We start from the raw sequence: 25208 nt of genomic DNA, 5'->3' as shown, positions 1-25208 counted from the left end.
TATAACTTCCCAAAATTTAGTATCTATTTTTCAAGCATTCACAACTTCATCTAAATCATCAATATATAAATATATAATTAGGCAAAATAATTCCCAATAATTTCCTTTATTTCTTTTCCAATTATAATTTTTTTTTCATTTTTGCTTCCAAAAATTGGTTTTCCTTTTTTTTTTAATCAAATTGATAGATTTTAAATTATTTTTTCAAAAAGAAACTATATCTTTATCAATTCAATGCCATGTGGGGGTTTTACTTTTGATTTTATTAATCTCTTTAATTTTCAGCAATCCTACAATCTTACTTAACATTGGGGTCTTTTAGTTATCATTTGAGCTTTTAGCTTTTTAGTTGTGATCCCAGTTCATTGATTTGTTCTCTCTTTTATTAGTCTAAAATATTTAGACATATAAGTTTTCCTCTAAAAATTTGCATTAAGTGGCCCCTAGGTATTAGTATGGTTGTCTCAATATTGCTATTTTATTTCATGAAATTTTCCATTTTTTCTTCAATTTTGTTCTTTCATACACCAATATCTTAGACTTTTGTTTAGTTTCCAATTACTTTAAATTTTTTTTCCTCAAAGCCCCTTTATTGGATATAATTTTTTTTGTTTTGCAATCAGTATTGATGTGTTTGGTCTTTTTGTTTTGCTACATTTTTCTATTTTAAAAAATGATATCCTCGTGTATTGGTTGCTTTTCCATTGTTCTGGATAAGATGATTAGATTTGTTATTGAATGAAAAAAAAAAAACCTTGCTGGATTTGGTAAACAAAAACCTCATTTTAAAAGGTTTCCTCCAATAAGGATTCTCATCTTATGTTAAAATCATAGAAAATTCTTCCAAAAATGTAACAAAGATAACTATTTGACAGCCATCCGTTTATTCATATGAAGGGATTCTTGCTACCATCATGTCAGACATACTAGCAAAGGAACCAAAAGGAAAATGAATCCTAGATAGATGTTAGGTTTGCCAAGATGATACTACTATTTTCAGAAGATATTGTATATATAATTACATAATTTACTGAAGCACTCAATCTAAAATAGACACAGATAAAGAGCTGTTCCAAAATTATATGCATGAATATATGAATGTATGTACATGTGTGTATGCAGAGGCATACATTGGATATATAAATATACTTTTGTCTGTGCACATATACATTTCTAGACATTTGTGCATATCTGTGGAGGCTATGCATGTATATATCACATACATACATATAGGCCACATGTGACAAACACGATGTATGTGTGTATCAGTTTGCAGGGTAGCAATACCTTAAGGCCAGAACTGAATAGAAAAGTGACTTGAAAAAATGATCCATCTTTTAACAGTATTATTGTGGTTATAGGGCAGCTAAGTGGTACAATTGAGAGAGCAGTGGACTTGAAGAGAGGAAAACTCATCTTCCTGAGTTCAAATCTGGCCTTAAATACTTACTACCCATGTGACCCTAGGCAAATTACTTAACCCTGTTTGCCTCAGTTTCCTCATCTGTAAAATGAGCTGGAATAGGAAATGGCAAATGTTCATATTTTTGCCAAGAAAACCCCAAATAAAATCACAAAGGGGGAAGAAGGAATAATGAGTTGTTTCTATTAATGCATTAATAATGAGACTAAACATGTTGAGGATGTAAAAGAAATACTGAAGATGGGAAACAGGAAAAAACCTTTATTTCTCTATAATTCAAAGAACTACTTTTAAAAAGACATGCACTTACAAGGAAAGTATCAGCTAGAGAAATTCTAACTTATTTTCTCTCTTTTTTTCAGATTACTTTGGAAATGGTTTGATAAAAATGTACAACAATATTATGCTTTATTTCAAAATTGATGTTACAGATGTATCACTGCTACATAAATGGGTTAATGAAAATGAGAATACAGTAATTTTAATTAACACTGATGGGGAAATATTTCTTACAAATCTTAATTACGGTTTAGCAAAAGTGTCAGAATATCCATTAATGTTGGAGTTATATAGTTCAATTTATACAGAAGTGATTAGTTGTCCATATTTGTTGTTTGAGAGCAGTATTTATTTACGTGATATACGTATGGACAAGAGAGATGAACTGACATTTTGGTCGCAAATAGTCTATCCTGAGAATTATGGTGTATATTCTATTGTGGAAATGAATGGACCAGAAATATTAAAGCAGGAGAGAAATGTTGACTATGAAACAGCCTTGGGAATCTGCACTAAAAATCTGGTAAGTTAAATTCAAATCTTTCAAATGTCTATCCTCATATTCTTCAACTAGAAAAATGTGATTTAATATTATCATTTAATAGTTTTTAAAATCATATCATATATATGTATATATTTATGTATATGAATAGCTTGAGAAAGTTGTTTTTTTTTCCATTTACTCAACAAATTTCATAATATTGTGGGAAGCATCATACCTAACTGTGATATTCATCTACTATCTTTACTTTGACTTATATGCTATTAAACAAAGCTGGAGAAAAGTCACAAAATAGTGCTAGGTCCATTTTAAGTTTATTTTACATAATTTCATGTGGGCCCTCACTGTGCAAGGTACCTCTTTTATATTATCAATTCACTATCCCCTCACCACAGCAACTCTTTCAGATCTTTTCATCCTTCCTCAAATTCCTCACAGCTTCTTCTCTCTTCTTCCCACCCATATTGCTGTGATAAAGTTTTTCTGGGGATTATTAAATAGGTATTGCTGCCCATTAGCAAATCAACACATAGAGAAAGGTTTTATTTACAATATAAATATATTTTTGATACTGTAGATATGACAGTGTAGTTTTTCTATCAAAGTTCAGGGTGTAGACTCATCTCTATTTTAAAAAAAAGTCAGAAAACCCAAAGCATCACTTTCAGGAAATATATAAAATGTGACGCAGCATAGAAAAACAGAATTTTACAGAAAAAAAAGAGAAAAAAAAAAACCAGGTCAGGAAACAAGTGACAAAAGGAGAAAGATATCAACATCTCCCTACTAGCTAAAGCTTTAATTTTCCTCACCTTAATTCTGCAGATGTGACCTTTGAATTTTTAGGAACAATGTCTGGAAATTCAAAATAGAGCCTGGGCAATGTCCTCTGGAAAGAAGCTTAAGCCAGAAATTCTCTTGCTTGTGCACAAAAAGTCCAATTTAGCTTGACCATAAAGTACATAAAGAGATATAGTGACAATCCTGGATGTGTAGATTGTGTGGGTTGCAAAGGGCTTAATTGACAATTGGAAGAATTTGTATTTGTTCCTAGAAGTAATATAAAGCCAGTGCAAGGCCCTTCCTTTGAAGGAATGGACCTTTGTAACTTGTAATACAAAATAGAACATATATATATATATATATGAAAAGTTTAAGTAAAATGATGTGATAGTTTTAGAGAGCCCATGACCTTCCAGAAAGTTAGAAATTTATCCATAGATGATGCCACATCCAGAAATGAACTTAGTGTTGAGTGCTTCATATCAACCACTTCATTGGCTGGGCACAGGGAATCCACAGAGACTGCACAGGCCCAAAGCCTGGCAATGTTATAGGAGTGCATGCACAAGAGCTGCAGAAGTACCAGCAGGAAGCAAGGCATGTTGTTGTTGATAGGTTCCAGAGATAAACATTCCAGTATGAAGACTTTTAGGATGAGAGAATTAGCATTTTGGAAAGATTTATCATTTATCAAACAAAAAAACTAAAAGGATTGTTACCATCTGGGCTGTTAGATATTGAAAAATATAGGGACCCCATGGAAAAATCATAGAAATGAAGGTGGCCTATCTTTTCTTTATGCTTCACTATCCTTTATCTCACTCTCTGTCCCAATATCCCCATCACCTAATTTAAAAAAAAAAATCCTCTCGTAACAGAAAAACAAAGTAAAATAATTGTGCACATTGGACATGTCTAAAAGAGTACATCTCATTTTGTGCTTCTAGTCAATTACCTCACAAGAGGTGAGTAGCCTACTATAACATCACTTTTCAAGATTGTGGTTGGTTATGTCATTGATCAGAATTACTAGATCTTTCTAATCTGTTTTTCATTGCAATACCATAATCATCATATAAGTTGTCTCTGTTTTGCTCACTTTATTCTGCATAAGTTCATACAAGTCTTCTCAGGTTTTTCTGTATTTGTTTTGTCATTTCTTATGGAATCACAATAATAATTCACTACATTCATATGACATAATTCTTCCTGAAATAATAGGCACCCTCTTCCTTGCATTACATTTCACAAAAAGTACAGCTATGGATATTTTTGTCCATATGATCCATTTGAAGCATTTGAAGTTATATGAAGCATATAACTAATAGTGTGATGACAGAATCAAAGAGTTCACAGAGTAGTGAATTTTAGGATATAGTTCTAATAGCTTTCTTTTTTTCCTATTATTTATTTATTTATTTGTCGAGGCTAAGTAGGTTAAGTGACTTGCCCAGGGTCACACAGCTAGGAAGTGTTAAGTGTCTGATACCAGATTTGAACTCAGGTCCTCCTGACTTAAGTGCTGGTACTCTATCCACTGTGCCACTTAGCTGCCCTAATAGCTTTCTTTAAAAAAATTTTTTTTTATTTTTATTTTCCCCAGTTACATGTAAAAAACACATTTTGGGTTGTTTTTGATTCTATATGTACATTCATGTTTTTTACATATTTCCTTATGAATTATGTTGGGAGAGAAAAATCAGAATAAAAGGGAAAAAACACGAGAGAGAAAAAAAGGAAGGTAAAGGAGAGAAAAATGAACATAGTTTTGATTTACATTCAGTCTCCCCCATAGTTCTCTGTATATATGCATGGTGCTTTCCATCCAGAATTTATTGGCATTGCCTTGAATCACTGAACTATTGAAAAGAACCAAGTCTGTCATAGTTGATCATTGAACAATCTTGCTGTTCCTGTGTACAATGTTTTCCTGGATCTGCTTGTTTCACTCACCAGTTCATGTATATCTTTGCAGGCTTTTCTAAAATCAGCATGCTCATCATTTTTTATAGAAAAATAATATTACTACTTTCATATAACACAGTTTATTCAGCCATTTCCCAATTGATGGGCATCTACTCATTTTCCAATTCTTTGCCACCACAAAAAGAGCTGCTACCAACATTTTTGCACATGTGGATCCTTTTTCCTCTTTAATGATTTCTTTGAAATATAAACCCTGTAAAGGCACGACTGAGTCAGAGTATGTACATTTTGATAGCTCTTTGGGCATAGTTCCAAATTGCTCTCCAGAGTGATTAGATCATTTCACAACTTCACCAACAATGCATTAGTGTCCCAGTTTTCTCACATCCCCTCCAACATTTAACATTATCTTTTCCTGTCATCTTAGTTAATCTGAGAGGTTATGGTTTTAGATAAATCCTACTTTTCATTTTAAGGAAAACTCCATTTATCCCTATGCTCTCTATTATTTTTAATAAGAATGTATTTAGTAAAAAGTTTTTTTCTGCATCTATTGGGATTATCATATGATTTCTGTTAGTTTTGTTGTTCATATGGTTAATTATGATGACAATGCTTAAATGGCTTCTGCTTATCCAGTACATATTATTAGGATGTGAATTTTGTTTAATAATGATACAATTTGTAAATTGTGCTCCTTTGATCTTTGGTATAATTTGCATGTGACATCTAAGTTCCTCTTTGCAATCTCTCCTACTATTGTTTCTTATGAACTTACATATTTATATAAACTTACTAACATTGGTAAAAGTGAGAAGAAGGCATGGAGGGGAACCAGAACAAGAAACAATTTTAACATACTAATCTAGACTACAATGATCACAGAGAAGTGTGACTTCTCTCTCCTAGGCATCTATCCTTAGACTTATATCACTGAACATTTTTGGATCAATATCTTGGATAAAGGGATAGATGGCATGCTTGTCAGATTTGCAGAAAACACAAAGCAAAGAAAGAAAGCTGCCACATTGGATGATAAAAGAATTCAGAAAAAAAAACTGACAAACTAGAAAAATGGACCAATGCAATTAAAAGAAAATTTAATTGAGGATACTATAAAGACTTACATTTTAACTCAAAAAATCTTCAGAAATGGGAAATGGATAATATATTGCTAGAAAATAGTTCCTGCAAACCAAAAAAGTTCTGAGGGCTTTAGTAAACTAGAAGTTCAGTATGAATTAACATGGCAACCACATAACCTAATGTGATTTTTTTTTTGGGGGGGGAGGGTTCTGCTGCACCCTGGAAGATCATGCTCAGTTCTGGGCATAATATTTCCAAAAAACACTGATAAACTGCAGGGGATCCAAAAGATACCAATGAGGATGGTTGGCATTCCTCAAGAACATGTTATATGAGGTTGTTTTAATGAACCAAGAATGTTAAAACTCAAAAAGTAGAAAAAATTTAAGGGGGATAAGATAGTTGCCTTTACAGATTTGAAGGGCCATTCTCTCACTTCATAGAATCACTGGTTATTCTCAAGAATCAGTTGAAATATCACCTTTCATAAGAGGTTTTTCCAACAGTTAGGATAATAGTTCATGGGGACAAAAGAATCAAGTAAGGGTTTTTTGAAGATGGGAGAGACATGGGAAAATCTATAGACAACAGGGAAGAAATTAGTGCCAAGGAAAGATTGAAGATTAATGACAGTATGGGAATTACAAAGGAGGAAATCTGTTGGATGAGTTGAGATGGGTTGGCATTCATCCATCTACTATTCAGGTAGAATTTGCCTTGGTAAAGAGTAAGACCATGAGAAAAGGGTGAAAGAAAAGATAGTACCAGAAAGCATCTGACTGATAAGAGACAAAGAAGAAGAGAGAGTTCCTAAGAATGGTCCCAAATTTTTCTGTAAAATGTAAGTCAAGGTTTTCAGGTGAGAGAAGGAGAAAAAAAGAAACCATTAGATATTTGAGGGGGAATAAAAAAGTTTGGAAGATTCAATGTGAAGCATAGAATAGGGAATTTATAGATATATCGTTATAGTTTATAGAGATATATAGAAGAATTGCTTAGCAGCAGTGAGGAATTAGTTTAGTTCCTGTGACAAATTTGCAGTGGACCCAGTCAGAGAGGTTACATGATTGCATTTTGGAGGAGTGCTCTACTATCTTAGAAGTTACTATCTCTCCGGAGATTTCTGATTCCCAGTTAGGATCTACCTGATCTTTTTCAGTTCCTTTGATTCCAGAATTTAAGTACTTGCCCTAATTCCTTTCTACATGGGAATGCTACATTCAGCAGCATTCTGTTTGTTTACTCTTAGTAAACATAAAAAAAGTTATAGAAATCCAGTCTGTACCTAAAGAAACTGATACTGGCCTGAGCATTCTTCCTTAGTACACTATTTTTTTTCTTTTTCCTGTTTGGCTCCTCACTTTTTGATGCATACACACACACACATACACACACACACACACACACATAAAGTCTTTTAGACTTTATGGCAGATGACATTTTCTATGAGTTTTCCTGGAATGTAGAATAGGAAACTCCCACAAGTTAAGTTTCATTTAACTTACAGAATTTCCATGAGAAAACTTCTTTCTAAACTTTAATGTGCTATATAAATGAGTAATAATAGCACTATTAGTATAATCATTTATACCTACATAAAAATAAAGATTAAATAGAACCACCATACTTAAGGTCTTCACTACCTTGTTTTGTGTGGCCAGGAGCAGAGAGCTTTGGTTTTAGAGTTTGAGAGTACCCATTTCACCTGACTTACATGAATATTTTTTCTTCTTTTTTAGACAGTGACACTTTATCAGAGGGTTGATTATGAAGCCGTAAATAATTACAGCCAACTCCAGTAAGTATAATTTATTTTTTAAAAAATCTAGGTGTATTTATTAGCCTTAGCTTAAACATACCATTTATATTTTTGAAATATCAACTACAAACATAATTTGATTGAGGTAATACTTATTACCTTGCCCTGGCCAAACCTCATATGATCTTTTTCATGTTTGCATTTTGTCTTTTTTTTTAAATTAGGAGTAGTAATCAATTGACTCTTTGATTCTTTATAATTAAGGCACTAGAATACTAAGGGGAAAGCATGAAGAAGACATCAGAAGTCATTCATCTAAAGAAGGAGTGACATTTGGGAGTATTTTTAAATTAACTAAATTTACAATTGCATTTCTTGAAAACAAATTCTAAACCTTGAATAATCATTGGAAACCTCATGTGAGCCCTTTCTAGATATCTTCTATAAAAAGCAATATGAACAAAGTCAAGAAAGGATCTGTCACTATTGGGATTTAGAAATTGAATCCCAGAATTTTGTTGGGTTTCTAGGCTAGTGTCATGAGGTTTCTCAAAAGAATTGGCAGGCTTGGACCATTTCCAGTTCAAGAATTATGCTGTTCACAGCAAGCTAAATTCTAAAAGAGAAAATAGCAAAGTAGTGGGGAATATATTTATAGTATAATATAGTATTTATAGAGGAAAACAATTTTCCAGTTTGGAGATTTGTTTAGATTAGGGTACTAAGTTTGAGTTTCCTTAATTTCAAAGAAAGCCTTTGATTTGTTAATTTTATAAAGATTGCTGATAAACTTAAGGATTCAATTCCTGGATTCTACTTACATGCTGATTTTAAGGCTTGGAAGTTAGTTAGAATTGGAGCTAGCCATTTTTCTTCCAGAGCCATTATTACTTTCCATCCAATCTAAATGATTCAGACAACCTAGAGCCAAGGTACACTATCTCTGAAATTATAATCAAATCATTTTCCCTTCAAACAGTATTCCTGAAATTTCATTAACATCATCACCATAGAGTAGATGGGATGAAAGAAGATGTTGACCTTAGAAATTCATATAAGATAGTAACCATATAGTTTACCTCCTGGGGAAGGGATCTCATCCCAGTGCTATCTCACTTCCTAAGTCATTACTTCACAGTTTTTGGAAAATAGACCCTCCTGGAGAAGCAAGTTACTTCATACTCTGCTGTTAATTTTTATCACTATTCCCAAGCAGCTTCTCATATAATGTTAAGAGGTTGGGTCCCTCTATCTTTCTGAATATTTATTTTATACTGAATACAGAATAAGATGCAGTATAACACAGGGGAGAGGGAACTGGCCTTAGGGAGTTGGACAACCTAAATTCAAGTCCTGGCTTGTGATCCTGGGCCAATCATTTATCTTCTCAATGTCCTAGGAAATTCTCTTAAGACTTTGGCCCTTAAGATTTTATTAGCTCTTGGCTGAGGCATTATATTGTTTTAAAAAAAATTTGGACCAGCAACCCCTCCCTTATACTCCCACCCTAAAATTACATAGGAAAGATGATTTATCTGCAGTTACTTAGATCAGAGATATCTCCAATTGGTGAAACTACAGAAAAACTTTTAAAAAGGAAATATTCTAAAAAGAGATACTTAAAAAATATACATCCTTCCTTCCTTCCTTTCTTCCTTCCTTTCTTCTCCCTTTTCATTTATTCTGTCTGTACCATAAACTTCTCTAAGCAAGATGGTTCTGAAGAAAAAGTAAGGGTGGTGACTTTTCACAGCCCACCCTCAGTTAAATCCAAGTCACTTGCATATCATGACATCACTTATGTGACAAAGACAAACAACCACCACCAAAGTATATAAGTAGTCAAAAGATGAGAGAATCCTTAAAGTACCTCTCCAGTCCATAGCTAGCTCAACAGTAACACTGCCACCACTACCACTCCCCAAGTCTTTAGAATTTCCCCTGGTAAATTACTCATACCATGTGTATAGCATTTTACACTTGCTAGTAAGTGTTAAGTCTATACCTTTACAAAGAGATAAGATTATTAATTAGATGACTTTCTGTCCTGTGCTTTAATGATAATATAAATGCATTCTTTTTCTTAGAGATGAAAACATGGGTCATGTGATGATCCAACTGCGACCTAGTCAATCTGCAAAAACATGTCCATTATCTAATCAGGTAACTTTCATAGGTATAAAAATTGATAACTCACATTATTTATGTGCTCTTCTCAAAGTGTTGTATAGTACTCAAGTGGGTTTTTTTGACTAATCATTGTATATGAAAAAAAAAGTTGTAAATTTAGATTTCTGCTTTTGAATGGAATTGATAGTGCAATTTTTTTTTTTTGGGGGGGGGGGAAGCAATCAGGGTTAAGTGAGTTGGCTAGGAACACACAGTAAAGAAGTATCTGAGGCTGGATTTCAGTGCAGGTCTTTCTGACTCCAGGGCTGACACTCTTTCCACTGCCCCATCTAGCTGTCCCAAAACAATCATTTCTAAAGGACACAAAGAGACGGTGTGGAATTACAAAGAATGGAAATGTGTCCAGAAATGCCAGGAAAATGTGAGACTAAATAAGAACAAATAAATATTCATTGATTGAAGGACGCCCCCAACCATCTCTGTCATTTCCTGACTGTTGGAATCTTTACAAACTGCTAACTCATTAGAGTTGATAGATTATTGATCTGATCTTACAAGATGTTTTGGGTCAGAACCTGAAACAAGGTACTAAGTAGAACTAATTAATACAATGCTTGTATTCACATCTTTACTCATTGGAGTTCACAAGTATGCCAGATTCACAAAGTAAACTTTGTAACTTTGTGAATTCACACCTCCCTTGAAGCTCTTAGGTCCAGAGAGCACTATGGGAGAAACCCATAATCCCTCTCTCTCGTATACCATAATTCCTCTCTCTCGTATAAAAGAGACAGACAGAGGCTCTCGGTCAGATTTCAGCTGAATTACGCCAGAAGCCCTCTCTCCGAGGCAAGAGAGATCCATTCCATTTTTCCACTTGGCTGGCTGGAGGCTGAAGAAAGCAGAGGCAGGGGCTGAAGGACAAAATCTTTGGATTTGGAGACATTTGGAGGGAGCTCTTGGAACCAAGCAGAAAGATAGGCCTCCAAGAGTCTAGCTATCCGGGCCCAAGGTAAAAAGACAAGATTTGGAAGGAGAAATAAACGTTTGTATTTTTACCAGCTGGCTGCATTTGGGGTAATTATTGATCTGAACTGATATTAAGGCTGCCTCCAAGAAAACCTCCCCCGAGAAACCTACCCTCTCCCCCAGAGAGAACTATTCTACTTATTATAAAAGAAGAAGATCACCACACCCGACCACTGATGCCAAAGGAGTCAGACAATACATGATGTCAGAAGCCATACCTATTGCCCTATCATTTTAACACTTTCATTTATTTTCATACTTTCAGCCCTACACATACCTGATAGGACTTTCTTTTCTTTGATAAGTTCCTCTACTGTGAAACATAAATAAGGTTTCAAAGTTGCTGTAGGATAAGTCTTCCACAATCTCACCTGCAGTCAATTTTCATCAGCGGCTGCCACCCTGACAACATGACTTACATAAACTTGGCTTACAATTCCTTTGTGCCCTCCACTCAGACACATTTAAATGAGCAGACACTCACTAACAGCAAGGTTACCTTGCACTTAGAGAAAACACATGTGCTGCTGGACAGAAGACAGAAACATCCATACCTTCTTAGTGAGAACTAAGGACACAGAAAGAAAGAGAACAGAAGCAGCACAGAAGCTTGCAAAGATAAGGGAATTGTAGACATACAAGGAAAAAGGGGAAGAGAAGCAATGTTAACTCATTTATACCTCTTTTTAAGGCTCACACAATGATTTATTCATAAAAACCTATTGAGGTTGACAAAATAAATACCTTGTAAACTCCTAAATTGGAAGAAACCCCAAGTTCAAAAAGAAGTTCTGAAATGAGCCAGATCAATCATGGTTTACAAAGATTATTACTGTATTTATTGCCTAAGAAGAAGCTTGCAAGCTAGAGCAGAGATGATTTCTCAGGTCTTCAAAGTGAAATGGGAATAGCATGAGGTATACATACATATTTGGGACTTTTTGGAAGTATTTATGACTAAGTGGGAGTTAAGGGAGAAACACAAAAACTTGGAAGAAATGGGAGGTCTAAGGAGAAGATATCTGCAAACACTCTTTAGATAAGTCAGAAAGCAAGACATCTGGTCAACAATTGCATGCACCACCAAGTTCAGTTAAAGTTTATTTTGCAAAGGACCACTAGTATTTGGCTAGTTGTTGTGCTACTCCATCAGTTCACAAAATGGGATGCTCCAGCATATTTAATTGGGAAGTGCAAGCATTATAGAACTTGTGTCCATAAGGTGAATGACACAAGTGCTATTCCTAGTTTTCAGCTATAAAAACAGGTTTGCTGAGCTTAAGTGATTCAGTCATAATCACACAGGTAAGCAATATCAATCAATCATTCAAGCAGCAATTAACCACAACTATGTGCCAGGGCATAGATATACAGAGACAAAAAGGAAACAGACCTTGATCTCATGGATCTTCCATTCTACCAAAGGAAAATGCATGTACACATTTATGTATTTATACATATGTGTATTTATATATATGCATATGTATGTATTTGCAAAATATTTCTGAAACTACCTCTCCTTTATGCTGTGTATATCATATATATATATATATATATATATAATTGCATGTTGTCTTTTCCCCCCAAAGAATTTGAGCTCCTTGAGAATAGAAACTGTCTTCTTTTGCCTTTATATCCCCAGGATTTATTAGAGAGACTAGTACATAAATACTTAATAAATGTTTTTTGCTTGATTAACTATCAATGAAATGTTGATGTGAGAGGGAGGTATTAACTACCAGAGAAATCAAATTGTCTTTGCCAATTAGATAATTTTGGAAAACAAAGTTTCTGGTGAGCAATGAGATCAGAAGCCAGATGGCACGTTTGTATCAAAGCAAAGATTTGAATCTAGGTTCAGTCCTCCTTCAATAAAAGCATAAAACTGGAACAGATTCATCAACTAATAACTTGTTCCACAAAGCCTATAAGCTATAGTGGCAGATATTCTTTACCATCCACCCATCCCCCAGGCCATTTGACTCCTCACTATCTCTCACCTACTCCCTCACCCCCAGTGGATAGCCCATCTGTTGAGAAGGCCTATAGATTTCACCTTTATTACATCTCTTGAAAACACCCACTTCTTGTCTTTAATATTGCCACTACCCTAGTGTGGGCCATCATCACTTCACACTTGGGCAATTAGAATAGCCTATTGGTGGTTCTACCTGCCTGAAGTCTCTCCTCACTGCAACCATATCCCATTGAGCAACCCAGCAGTTTTCCGAAAGCATAGGTCTGACCTGGTAATTCTCCACTCCAGTGACTATTGCTTCCAGCATCAAAGACAAAATCCTCTGTTTGGTGTTCAAAGCCTTTCATGACTTAGCACCTCCACCCTACTTTTCTAATCTTATTACACCTTATTCTTTTCCACACTGACATTTCCATTTTCTCTGACTCTTCCCTCATATGCAAATTCTTGCCCTTTTCATTTCTACTAATTGACTTGATTGGCTCCCTTCAAGTCCCAACCAAAATCCCTCTTAAACTTTTCCCAAGCCCTCTTCTAATGCCTTGCCTCTTTTAATTATTTTCTATTTATCTGTTATGCACCCTTTTTGTACCTATGTTTTGTTTACTTGTCTTCCATGTTAGATTATAGATTCTTTGAAGGTAGAAACTGTTTTTTGCTTCTTTTTGCATCTATAGGCCACATGGCACAATGTCTTGCATATGATAGGTGCTTAATAACAATAGTTATTCACTGACATAGCTTGCTGAATTTGAAGAGACTGAAAAACATTCATGTGAATTCATGTGAAAATATGAAATTGGAGTTTAAGACAAGTTAGAGCTTGAAATGTCAATTTGAGAATCAATGTGAAAAAGTTGAGCATTGAAATGAAGAGAAGATGTGTTCTCTCTAGTAGTAAATGCATAAGGAAAAGAGCAGATATTTAGGGATTGAGTTGAAAGAGACACCTATATTAAGGGATGAGAGTAGGAAAGAGCAGCAAAGTAAGAGGATCTGAAAAGTTAGGAGAATCAAAATTATTGAATTATCACAGAATCATACTTTAAAAGGATGTTAAGGTTACTTTAAAAAATATATTGTTTCTTAGCTTTAGATTGTTCAAAGTAAACTGAATTATACCCAATGATCTCACCATTTAAATTACTTTCTTATATAGGCAATTCATGTATTAGTTGGCTGTTATACAAAAAGACACATTGTACTCAAAGGGTAAGTTTATTTTAATTATATTTGTTTTCTCTGTATTTACAACTCATTGGTAAAAATGAATGATAATTAGCAGCATTTTTGGCCAAATGATTAGTATTTTCATTCAAAATGACTTGATATTATTATTCAATTATTTTTTCAATTAGTTTGATGTTTGAAAAGGACTCAATATTAAATATTAAACTATTAAGTCAAACCTCCATTAAAAGTCCTATGCTGCTGTTAAGTAATGATGTGAAGTTCCAATTCATTATTTTTGAAAATCATGCCTACATAAGCTCTGTAAGAATCTAAGAAGTTGGGGGGGGGGCAAAGGAGGAACTTTGAGTACATGGGCTTCTTATTAGGTAATATAGTTGTTGTTTAAGGACCAGATTAATTTAGAGAATTTTAGAGAAATTTAGAGAAAATTTAGAGAATCAAGGAAAAGAAATTCCCATACTGGCAATACCAAAATGTATGTTTCATTCTGCATGTTAAGTTCATCACTACTCTGTCAGGAGGTGAATAATGTATTTCATCTTTACTCCTAGATTCCTGGTTTGTTAATTGTGTAGAGGCTTACAGTCAGTGGGGAGACTGTGGGTAAGATATAAGACCCTTCAGCCCAGAGGGAACCTGCTAAAATGTCTGATTCGGCTCTCCATCTCCTCTAAGGGCTCTCTGCCTTCCTGAGGAGTCAAAGGTGACAGCCTGTTTTGAGATTGAAGCATAGTGATAGCAGGTGGAAGAGTGATACTAAGTGGCAAACTACTTAGCAAGTTGTTTATATGGTCCCATGTGCTCAGTATTGTTTTTGTTACATTATATAAAAGGGAAAAATCCTTGAAATAAACGGACTCCATTTTTCCACCATCCTCAGGAGTCCTGCCTCATCACTTCTCCCCTAGGAAGGTATATTTTAATCACCCCAGCATGGGGGTTCTAGAAAGCAATGGTATGTTTTGTCACCCCAACTTGGAAGATCTAGAAGGCAGGATATTTTAATCATCCCGGTGTGGGGGCACTAGAAAGCAATGGTACATTTTGTCACCCCAACTTGGGGGCTCTAGAAAGCAGGACACAACATTATTGTGTTGATCAGAATGCATTTTTCTCTACAATGTTATTACTGTATAGATTGTTTTCCTAGTTTTATTTATTGTTTATAGTGCTCTTTCCATTTTCTGCTAAAATTGTCCATTTCATCATTTTTTTATTGATAGAATATATGCATAGGTAATTTTTTATAATATCATCCCTTGCACTCACTTCTGTTCCAACTTTTCCCTTCCCTCCCTCCACCCCCTCCCCTAGATGGCAACCAGTCTTATACATGTTAAATATGTTATAGCATAACCTAGATACAATATATGTGTGCAGAACCGTACAGTTTTCTTGCTGCACAAGAAGAATTGGATTCAGAAGGTATAAATAACCCGGGAAGAAAAACAAAAATGCAAACAGTTCACACTCATTTCCCAGTATTCCTTCTCTGGGTGTAGCTGATTCTGTCCATTATTGATTAATTGGAACTGAATTAGATCTTCTCTTTGTCGAAGATATCCACTTCCATCAGAATACATCCTCATACAGTATTGTTGTTGAAGTGTATAATGATTGTAATGACCGCATATTTAAAATCAGCCGGAGTCAGCAATTCAGGTTAAGGGAAAAATCTTCAATATTTATTGAAGTGAAGAGATGAATAAGGATTGCGATAGCAATATGGGCAGTTGCGACAGGAAGCCAGCTAACAGAGAGAGATCTGAGCTGAGCAAAGTGTCGCAATGGCAATGCCAAAAGTCTCTCCTTCCCCTTCCTTTTCCACTCCCCTGCCTCTACCCACCAAAATTGTCATTTCCTATACAACACATCAGGACTTGCACAAAGAGTGGGCGGGAGCCATTCTTTCTCCAAGCTTACATATTAATAGAGTATGGTCCAATTACTATTTAGCCTCATGTGCTTGGGACCTCAGTGCAGCAACTCAAGCCTCAGCCCACTACAAATGATCTCCTGTTTCTGCTCATTTCACTTAGCATCAGTTCATGTAAGTCTCGCCAGTCCTCTCTGTATTCATCCTGCTGGTCATTCCTTACAGAACAATAATATTCCATAACATTCATATACCACAATTTACCCAGCCATTATCCAATTGATGGGCATCCATTCATTTTCCAGTTTCTAGCCACTACAAATAGGGCTGCCACAAACATTTTGGCACATACAGGTCCCTTTCCCTTCTTTAGTATCTCTTTGGGGTATAAGCCCAGTAGTAGCACTGCTGGAACAAAAGGTATACACAGTTTGATAACTTTTGGGGCATAATTCCAGATTGCTCTCCAGAATGGTTGGATTCGTTCACAACTTCACCAGCAATGCACCAGTGCCCCAGTTTTCCTGCATCCCCTCCAACATTCATCATTATTTTTCCTGTCATCTTAGCCGATCTGACAGGTGTGTAGTGGTATCTCAGAGCTGTCTTAATTTGCATTTCTCTAATCAATAATGATTTGGAACACATTCATATGAGTAGAAATAGTTTCAATTTCTTCATCTGAAAATTATCTGTTCATATACTTTGACCATTTATCAATTGGAGAATGGCTTGATTTCTTATAAATTAGAGATAATTCCCTATATATTTTGGAAATGAGGCCTTTATCAGAACCTTTAACTGTAAAAATATTTTCCCAGTTTGTTGATTCCCATTTCATCATTTTTTATGGGAAAATCATATTCCATCATATTCATATACCATATTTTGTTTAAATTTTCCTGAATAGGAGGCTATCCTCCTAGTTCTGGGAGACTACCAAAAAAACCTACGTAAATATTTTGGTACATATAATTCCTTTTTCTTCTTTCTTTGCTATCTGTTTAGGGAAGTCTATCCCTTTTTCTAGGAATATCAAACCTCCTTACTTGATCAAGAAAATATCTGGTTTTACAAGACCCTGATTCAACTTTTTCCTTGGTAATATTATATAGCCAAGTTTACATTTCTGTATAATGCTATATACTATGAAAATATTGTATTGTAATAACTGTAGGTAGGCCTAATTTGGGGTAAATGAATTTATTTCTAAAAAGGTCATTCTAGGTTACTCTATACCAGTCTTCCCTAAATGGGGGGGCTGTGGAGAAACATGGAGAAAAAAGGGGGAATCAGTCTCAACCTGTGTAAATACAGCTAAATTAATATTAAATATAGTTATCTTTTAGGACCTTTTCCTCCTGAAAAATAAAATTAAGTTATCATGTTTGTAAAAACATGTAGTCATATCTAAAATTAAGTAAACTATCATTCAATATTTCTATTCTTAACTTTTTCATTAACTCTCTTAGCATTAACTCCTTTAGAAATCTAAAATGTTTTTAGATGCGCAAAACAAAACACATAGTATTACAAAGGAAATATTATAGGGAAATACGATGTTCAAAAAAGCAATTTAAGTTCATGAAACCCAGGTTAAAAACTCTTGAATTCATTAATCAATAAATCAATCTCTTCCATAGTGAATTTTGATAGTCATTCTTCCAACTTTCAGTTAAAGTTAACCATAACATATCTTCAAGGGCATATACACTAGTCTTTTGCTTTCACAAATACATAGTTTTCAGCCCAGGATAATGTCTTACTCCACCCACAGGATAATCCAAATGCCCATAGAAACACAGAGGAAGCATTGAAGAGAAAAGTCATAGGGAAAAATATCTAGTATTCTCCTTTCCCAAAGAGTCTTTCTCTTTGAACCTAATTGGGATGAATCTAGGAATTCTTTAGCCAGAGGATAATTTCTATTCCACCTACTGTTTTAAATACCAAATATTCCAAATTTCTTACTGAAGAGGACTTTTCTTGGGCCACTATTGACTTAAAGGGAGTATTGGGTCTAACTCTTCAGAAGTCCATATGGCCTCCTAGGAAACCCTAAAATTACCTTTCCCCTCCTTCAAGTAGTTTAGGGGCCAATGTAGGCAGGAAATTACTCCTCTATAATATTCCACATCCATAAAATCATAGAATTTCCAAGAAAGAAGGGACTCCAAGAAGTCATAGTCCAACCTATATATGAAAAGAATCACATTATAACATGTATTATTAAAAAGTGACTATCCAGGCTCTGCTTCCAAAGAGAGGGAACCTACTACCTCCTTCAGATCTTCCAAATCTAGTCTGAAAACTCTGTAATCATTCGATTAATATACATTCCTGCTTAGTTAGTTTTATTGAAAAAATTCATTGTAGTAGCAATCATCACTCCTTTTGAGCTTTCTGAGGATAGCCAGAAAAAACTTATCATAGCCTGGACATCAGTGAAATGAGTTCATCTAAGAAACAAACTTTCAATCACTAAAAGCTAGAAAAAAGAATAAATCTAAAAAAAATCTAAAAATTTTATTGAAATAAAATTGTTCACGCAATTTTATTTAATCTTGTCAGATTTTTATAAGGAATAAATTCAACTCAAAAAGAATTTCTTGAATCCCATAATGGGCAAAATTCTGTTTTGAATATTGATTATTTACTATACTCTTCTTTGCCCTTTAGCAATTTACAATCTAGAAAAGCCAAAAAGATAGAACTCAACAATATATTTAAGTCAAAATGTTAAGTTCCATGAAAAAGGCACAAAATACTATGGGGGTACAGAGGAAAAAAGAGATCCCACCTGACTGGGTAAATCAAGAAACACTTCCTAAAGAAGGTTGACATTTGAATTTAGGCTTTGATGAATGGGCAAGATTTTGGCAAAATCCTTGCTGGCTAATCTATTGGACTACATGATCTCCAGAAACTCATTATTCCACAAAATGAAGTCCACTTGGTAACTCAGACCTCCTTAGATTATTTCTAATCCTAACTGCAACACTTTATGATCTTCCTTCCCATACCCCTACTACTTTATCTACCATTCCCCTTCCTCCATTTTTATGTGTTGCCTTCCATTAATCTGTATGCTCCAAGCTTTCAGGGACTGTCTTATGCCTTTCTTCATAAATCACCACTTAATACAGTGCCTAACATATTAGGCACTTTATAAATGTTTATTCTGACTCTGATAAAAGTAGAGAGAGAGTGGAATATATTCCAAGCAGAGTAAACCAGAGTAGGAGAACATTTGAGTTTTGGTCACAGACTATTAAGTAAACAAAGATTATAAATGAAAAAATTTATCACATTATATTTTTTATTAAAGTTTTTACTTACAAAACATATGCATGGATAATTTTTCAACATTGACCCTTGCAAAACTTTCTGTTCCAAATTTTTTCCTCCTTCTCCCCATCCCCTCCTCTAGATGACAGGTAGTCTAATACATGTTAAATATGTTAAAATTTATGTTAAATCCAATATATATATATATTATATATATATATATACATATTTATACAGTTATGTCGCTGCACACACAAAAAAAAATAGGATCTAGAAAGAAAAAAAAGTGAGAAGGAAAACAAAATGCAAGCAAAGATCAACAGAAAGCATGAAAATACTATGTTGTGGTTCACACTCAGTTTCCACAGTCCTCTCTTTGAGTGTAATGACTTTTTTCATTACTGGACAATTGGAATTGATTTAAGTTATCTCATTGTTGAAGAGGGGCATGTCTATCAGAATTGATCATCATATAGTCTTCTTATTGCCATGTATAATGATCTCCTAGTTCTGCTCATTTCACTTAGCATCAATTCATTTTAAGTTTTTCCAAGCCTCTCTAAAATCATCCTGCTGGTCGTTTATTAGAACAATAGTATTCCATAACATTCAAATTTCAAAATGTATTCAACCATTCTCCAATTGTTAGGCATTCATTCAGTTTCCAGTTTCTAGCCACTACAAAGAGGGCTGCCACCAACATTTTGGCACATACAGGTCCCTTTCCCTTCTTTAGTATCTCTTTGGGGTATAAGCCCAGTAGAAACACTGCTGGGCCAAGGGTATGCACAGTTTGATAACTTTTTGAGTATAGTTCCAAATTGCTCTCCCAAATGGTTGGACCTGTTCACAGTTCCACCAACAGTGTATCAGTGTCCCAGTTTTCCCACATCCCCTCCAACATTTATCATTATCTTTTCCTTTCATTTTAGCCAATCTGGCAGGTATGTAGTGATATCTCAGAGTTGTTTTAATTTGCATTTCTCTTGTCAATAGTGATTTGGAGCACCTTTTCCTATGACTACAAATAGTTTCAATTTCTTCATGATACTTGTTTTTATTGATATTCTTTCATTTTTGCACAGATATGAAAATAAAAAATGTCAACATGAAAACGTGAACTATGAAATTGAAAAGTAAGAAATATTTTAATATTTAAAATAATATTTTATCATATATTAATAAGGATATTCAATATTGTGATCAATGAACATTGATTGGGAAGAAAGGATTCAGATTTAACACCAAGTTTCCTAAGTGTAAAACATTATAATTCATTAATTCATTCAAGAGACAGTGTGGCACTATGATTCAAGAACTGGTCTTAGATCCAGGAAAACCCTTTGCGAGATATATACTGGCTATATGATCCTAGGTAAGTTCTTTACTCTCAGTGTCCCAAACAGCTATCTATAAGTTGTAGAAAAGGTTCCAATATACATTGGTAAAGTGTTTTTCCTCTTCCAGGAATTCTTAGTGCCAATGAAATCACAAAGCTAAACCTTATCCCTATTATATGCCAGGCATTGTGCCAGGCACTAAGGATACAAAAACAGAAATAAAACAGTCCTTACTCTCAAGAAAATTACAGTCTTCTGAGAAAAACAATAGGTACAAAAAGAAGTAAATACAGATATATATGAAGTAATTACACAGTAATTTCCAGGATAGGGCCCTACTAATTAGGGGAAATTGGGATAAACTTCCTATAGCTATGGAACTTAGCCCTGAAAGAAGCTGGGGAGTCTAAGGGGCAAGATTTAGGAGAATGCAATGCATTTTTTGCATGGGGACCTTTTGTGCAAAAGGCATAGGCATGGGAAATTAAATTCTGTAATAGCAAGTAATGCACGTTACAGAGGATGAATATGTATTTATGTGAAAAGGAGGATTAGGAAATGAGACTAGAAATAAATGCAGGCTGGAATAACATCAAAAAAGGCCTTAAATGCCAAACACACTATGCTTTTAAAATGTATATGTTATCTGGGGGCATGAATCATGGCATGGCATGAGTCCCCCAGATGTCCTCTTTAGGTAGAAGCTCATGTCATAAAATTGTACATACTCTTTAACCCAGACATCCAACAAAAGGGAAAAGGATCTAATTGTACAAAAATATTTATAGCAGGGTTTTTTCTATGGTGGTTAAAAAGTGGAAATCAAAAGAATGCTCCTCAATTGGGAATGGCTAAATAAGCTGTGGTATATGACTGTAACCGAATATTATTGTGCTATAAGAAATGACAAGCAGGATGATATCAGAGAAACCTCAAAAAACTTACATGAACTGATGATGTATAGTGAAATGAACAGATCTAGGAAAACCCTATATACAGTAACAGCAATATTGTTTGTTTAAGAATTGTGAATGACTTAACCATTCTCAGCAATACAAAGGTACAAGATGATCTCAAAGGACTAATGATGAAGTATATTATCTGCCTCCAGAGAAAGAACTGGTATTGTTTGAATGCAGACTGACAAATGCTATTTTTTACTTCCTTTCATTTTTTTCTTTCATTTGAAACTTCTTAAACAAAATGACTAATATGGAAATGTTTTACCTATGTCCAATTGTTAAATCCTTTGGGGGGAAGGGGGAGTGGAGGGAGAGAAGGACAGAATTTGCAACACATAACTCTAAATAAAAATATTAAAAACTTGCAAAATAAAACAAAATAATAGCTCATGAACTTCCATTTAAAAGATAATGAAAATGCACATAAACTAGAATACATTGCATACAAGAAATTGTATGTGAAAGCAGTGCAAATATCATCAAAATAATGTATTATTGAAAAAGATAATGACTTGTATTCAGGATAAGAGTTATGAATGAGAAGCTAATCAGTTCTGATTGTATCCTCACAACATTTGGAAAAATTCCCAGTATATTAGGTGGAACCACCAGTACAAGGTTATGGAAAAACATAGATGAAGATTGCACCAAATCCTCAGGCATAGGATATTTATATCTATGACATCATCTATTGGAGTAGTAGAGTGTTACAGTATTAGAGTATGGGTGAATTATGCTTATGAACTAAAATGATATTTGGAGGTAGACCAATTAAGAAGGTATTAAAGCAATCCTAAAATGATAATTTTGGAAATGGAAACATAAATACTTTAACTTAAAGATGTTTCAAAGAAGAGTCATGATTCTATAGTTGTTTGGATCTTGGATTATAAAAGAGCTAAATTTACAAAGCTATGAAGACCTTGAGATCTCTTTCCTTACTGACCTTGAAACATGAGTAACTAATTCTTTGAATCCAAATATTAAATGAGTTCCCAATCCATCTAATTGTTTTTTATCACTTTCTTCAACTCTCTCCACTTTTCCCACAAAACAGAGCAGATAATCTCTAAAATACTTGGCTAAGAAGTAGATAAACATATGTACAATATTATCCTGATCTGCTGGGTTAGTAATGCTGCCAAAAAGAGAAATGAGGTTTTTCTGACATGACGTCTTCTTGATGAAACCATGCTGGTTCTTTGTGATCATCTCCTTTTAAGTTGTTCACTAATGTCTCTTTATAAATAAATTCTAGAACTTTTCCATGACTCAAAGTCAAACTCAATGGTCTATAATTTTCAATCTCTATCTATTCTTGACCTCTGGGGAAGTAGAGACAGTATTTGCTCTTTTTCCATCTGCAATATGTCTCTCATTTTCCACTCTTTTTTGAGATACCATTGACAGTGGCTTGGCCACCACATTTGCACATGGTTTCATTACTTGAGGACAGAGTTCATCTGAGCTCAGTGACTTGATTTTGGCAAGGGTAATGAGTTTTTGCTATTGTCTTTCTAATTTGGGATATTAAAAATCACATTAGCCATTTTTGTTTTGTGAGACCCAAAGCAACAATTAATGTCCTTGGTAGGGAAAATTAGCATAATGAGAAAGAAGCTCTTTAATTTTTGTCACAGGATAAGTCATATATTCAAAAAGAGAGTTATATAGAAACAAAAGATATAAATAAAAATATGATTAAATTATTTAGCAATATTATTTAAATATCACTTTAAAATTTGCAAAGCATTCTATATCCATTATCTCATTTTATGATCATAACAACTCTGTGTAATAGGAGTTATTATTGTCCCCATTCTACTGAGAGGGAAACTGGAAGTTTAGAGAAGTGAAAGTCATATAGCTAATAAGTGTCTGAGGCAGCGTTCAAATTTGGATTTTCTAGACTGCAAGTCTAATCTATTTGATCTAATTATGCATATAGGAAAAACAAGTAGATGAAGAGTGCCTTGCTAGCTAGAAAATGATATGCAGTTGGCTAGTCCATAGATACGTTTATGTTGAAATAATACCATAGGTGGGAAACCTAGAACTTAATATAAGAGAAAAGCAAGCTAGATTGCATTTGGAAATTGTTCAGTGTTTTTAATAAACCCAAGACTCCATTTGAGACAAAGAACCATTTTTTAACACTGATGTTCTTCTAATTATACTATGTAGATGCATAGTCTCCAAAGAATTCAGATTTCTGGGCATCCAAAGGAATGTGAAGAGGCCTGTGGTGGATGGTAGATTTCATTATTTCACCAGTAAAGAATTGTGCAAAAAAGAGAGGATTGTGGATGTCATTAGGAAGATGTATGCTGAAAAAAGAAAATGGGACATTCATGTAATATTAAACAATAGCAATTATAACAATAAACATATGAAGTACCCAGAAATCTGTAAGGAAGCTCACAGAACATTACCTAGTCTTTTTGTAAAAGATTTAGAGGAGAACATAGACAAGAGTTATGAGAAAGTATGGCAGGATTACACTCTATATCAATGGAGGGAGACCTACAAAAATAAGATCCATTGAAATATGAAGGTTGTTTTACACTGGGTCACAAAACCCTCTTTTACCAGGATCATTCTGGGTGTCTGTGAAAATATCCCTACTCTTTGAGGATTGATCAATAAAAATCTGACTTCCATTTTGAAATGGATTATGACAAATTCTTAGGTGTTTATCTCCTTCTTTCTCCACTACCCAGACAAATATGCTGCTTCATCTCTTGGACCACCATCTAAGTCTTGGGATTTGAAAAGACATTCTGTCTTCCTTTAGAACATCTTGGCTCTACATATATGTATTATCCAAGGCTCTTTGTTGCAACTTTCCACAAAAAAAAGGGACAGAAGTTTCTTCCTCTTAACATAGGTGCTAATGCCAAAAGAGAAGAGTTTCCAACAAAGGAAAGGGAAATTTTAGTTTTCTTCACTACAATTATCTTCAACAAGGGTTGGTACATTATCTACAATTATCTTCATCATGAAGTTTTGTATATAGTTATCATAACTAGCTAAGTAACAGAGAGGATAGAGGGCTGGAGCTAGAGTCAGGAAGACCTAAGTTCAAATGTGACCTCACACACTTACTAGTTGGATGACCTTAGGCATATCACTTAGCTCTCTTTGCCTCAGTTTCCTCATCTGTAAAATGATCTAGAGAAGGAAATTGAAAACTACTACAGTATCTTTGAAAAGAAAACCTCAAATGGGACCATAAAGAATCAGACAGAGCTGAAATGATTGAACAGCATTATGAGTACCATTAGACAAGATGACCAAAGAGTCCCATGTAACAATCAAATCACCACTTCCTTGGTCCCTTAACTCATTGGTGATGGTGGTTGTCCTTGATGCTCAAAGAGGACCAAAATGACATCACTACATTGGAGTAAAGACACAGTATGTCTGACTGTGACTAATCAGACCAATCAATACAAGGTCAGAAGGTTCTGTCAGAGATTGGGCAAAGAAAGTCCACATGACTATTTGGAATGGAGATGTCTCTAAATTTGTACATCTCACATTTCTTTATAATTATTGTAATTCTACTTTGCTTATAGAACATAACTCTTTCTTTGATGTGGGCCTATCATGCTGGGAAGTACTAGGCCAGCATCTCCCATGTTTCATAACCA

General features: G+C 34.4%; 1 protein-coding gene across 1 annotated transcript in view; it reads left to right on the top strand.

The window, feature by feature from the left end:
- The window catches only part of CATSPERE (catsper channel auxiliary subunit epsilon), a 202841-nt gene that overhangs the window by 131636 nt on the left and 45997 nt on the right, over nt 1–25208 (top strand). The window contains 5 exon segments of the mRNA XM_051996564.1: nt 1786–2225; nt 7739–7797; nt 9846–9921; nt 14055–14107; nt 20339–20389. Coding sequence (XP_051852524.1) covers nt 1786–2225; nt 7739–7797; nt 9846–9921; nt 14055–14107; nt 20339–20389 — 679 coding nt within the window.

This window comes from Antechinus flavipes, chromosome 4 (genome assembly GCF_016432865.1).
Source record: "Antechinus flavipes isolate AdamAnt ecotype Samford, QLD, Australia chromosome 4, AdamAnt_v2, whole genome shotgun sequence".
Classification (NCBI taxonomy): Eukaryota; Metazoa; Chordata; class Mammalia; order Dasyuromorphia; family Dasyuridae; genus Antechinus; species Antechinus flavipes.
Note: the sequence above shows the minus strand (reverse complement) of the source record. Positions and strands in the feature narration are given on the sequence as shown.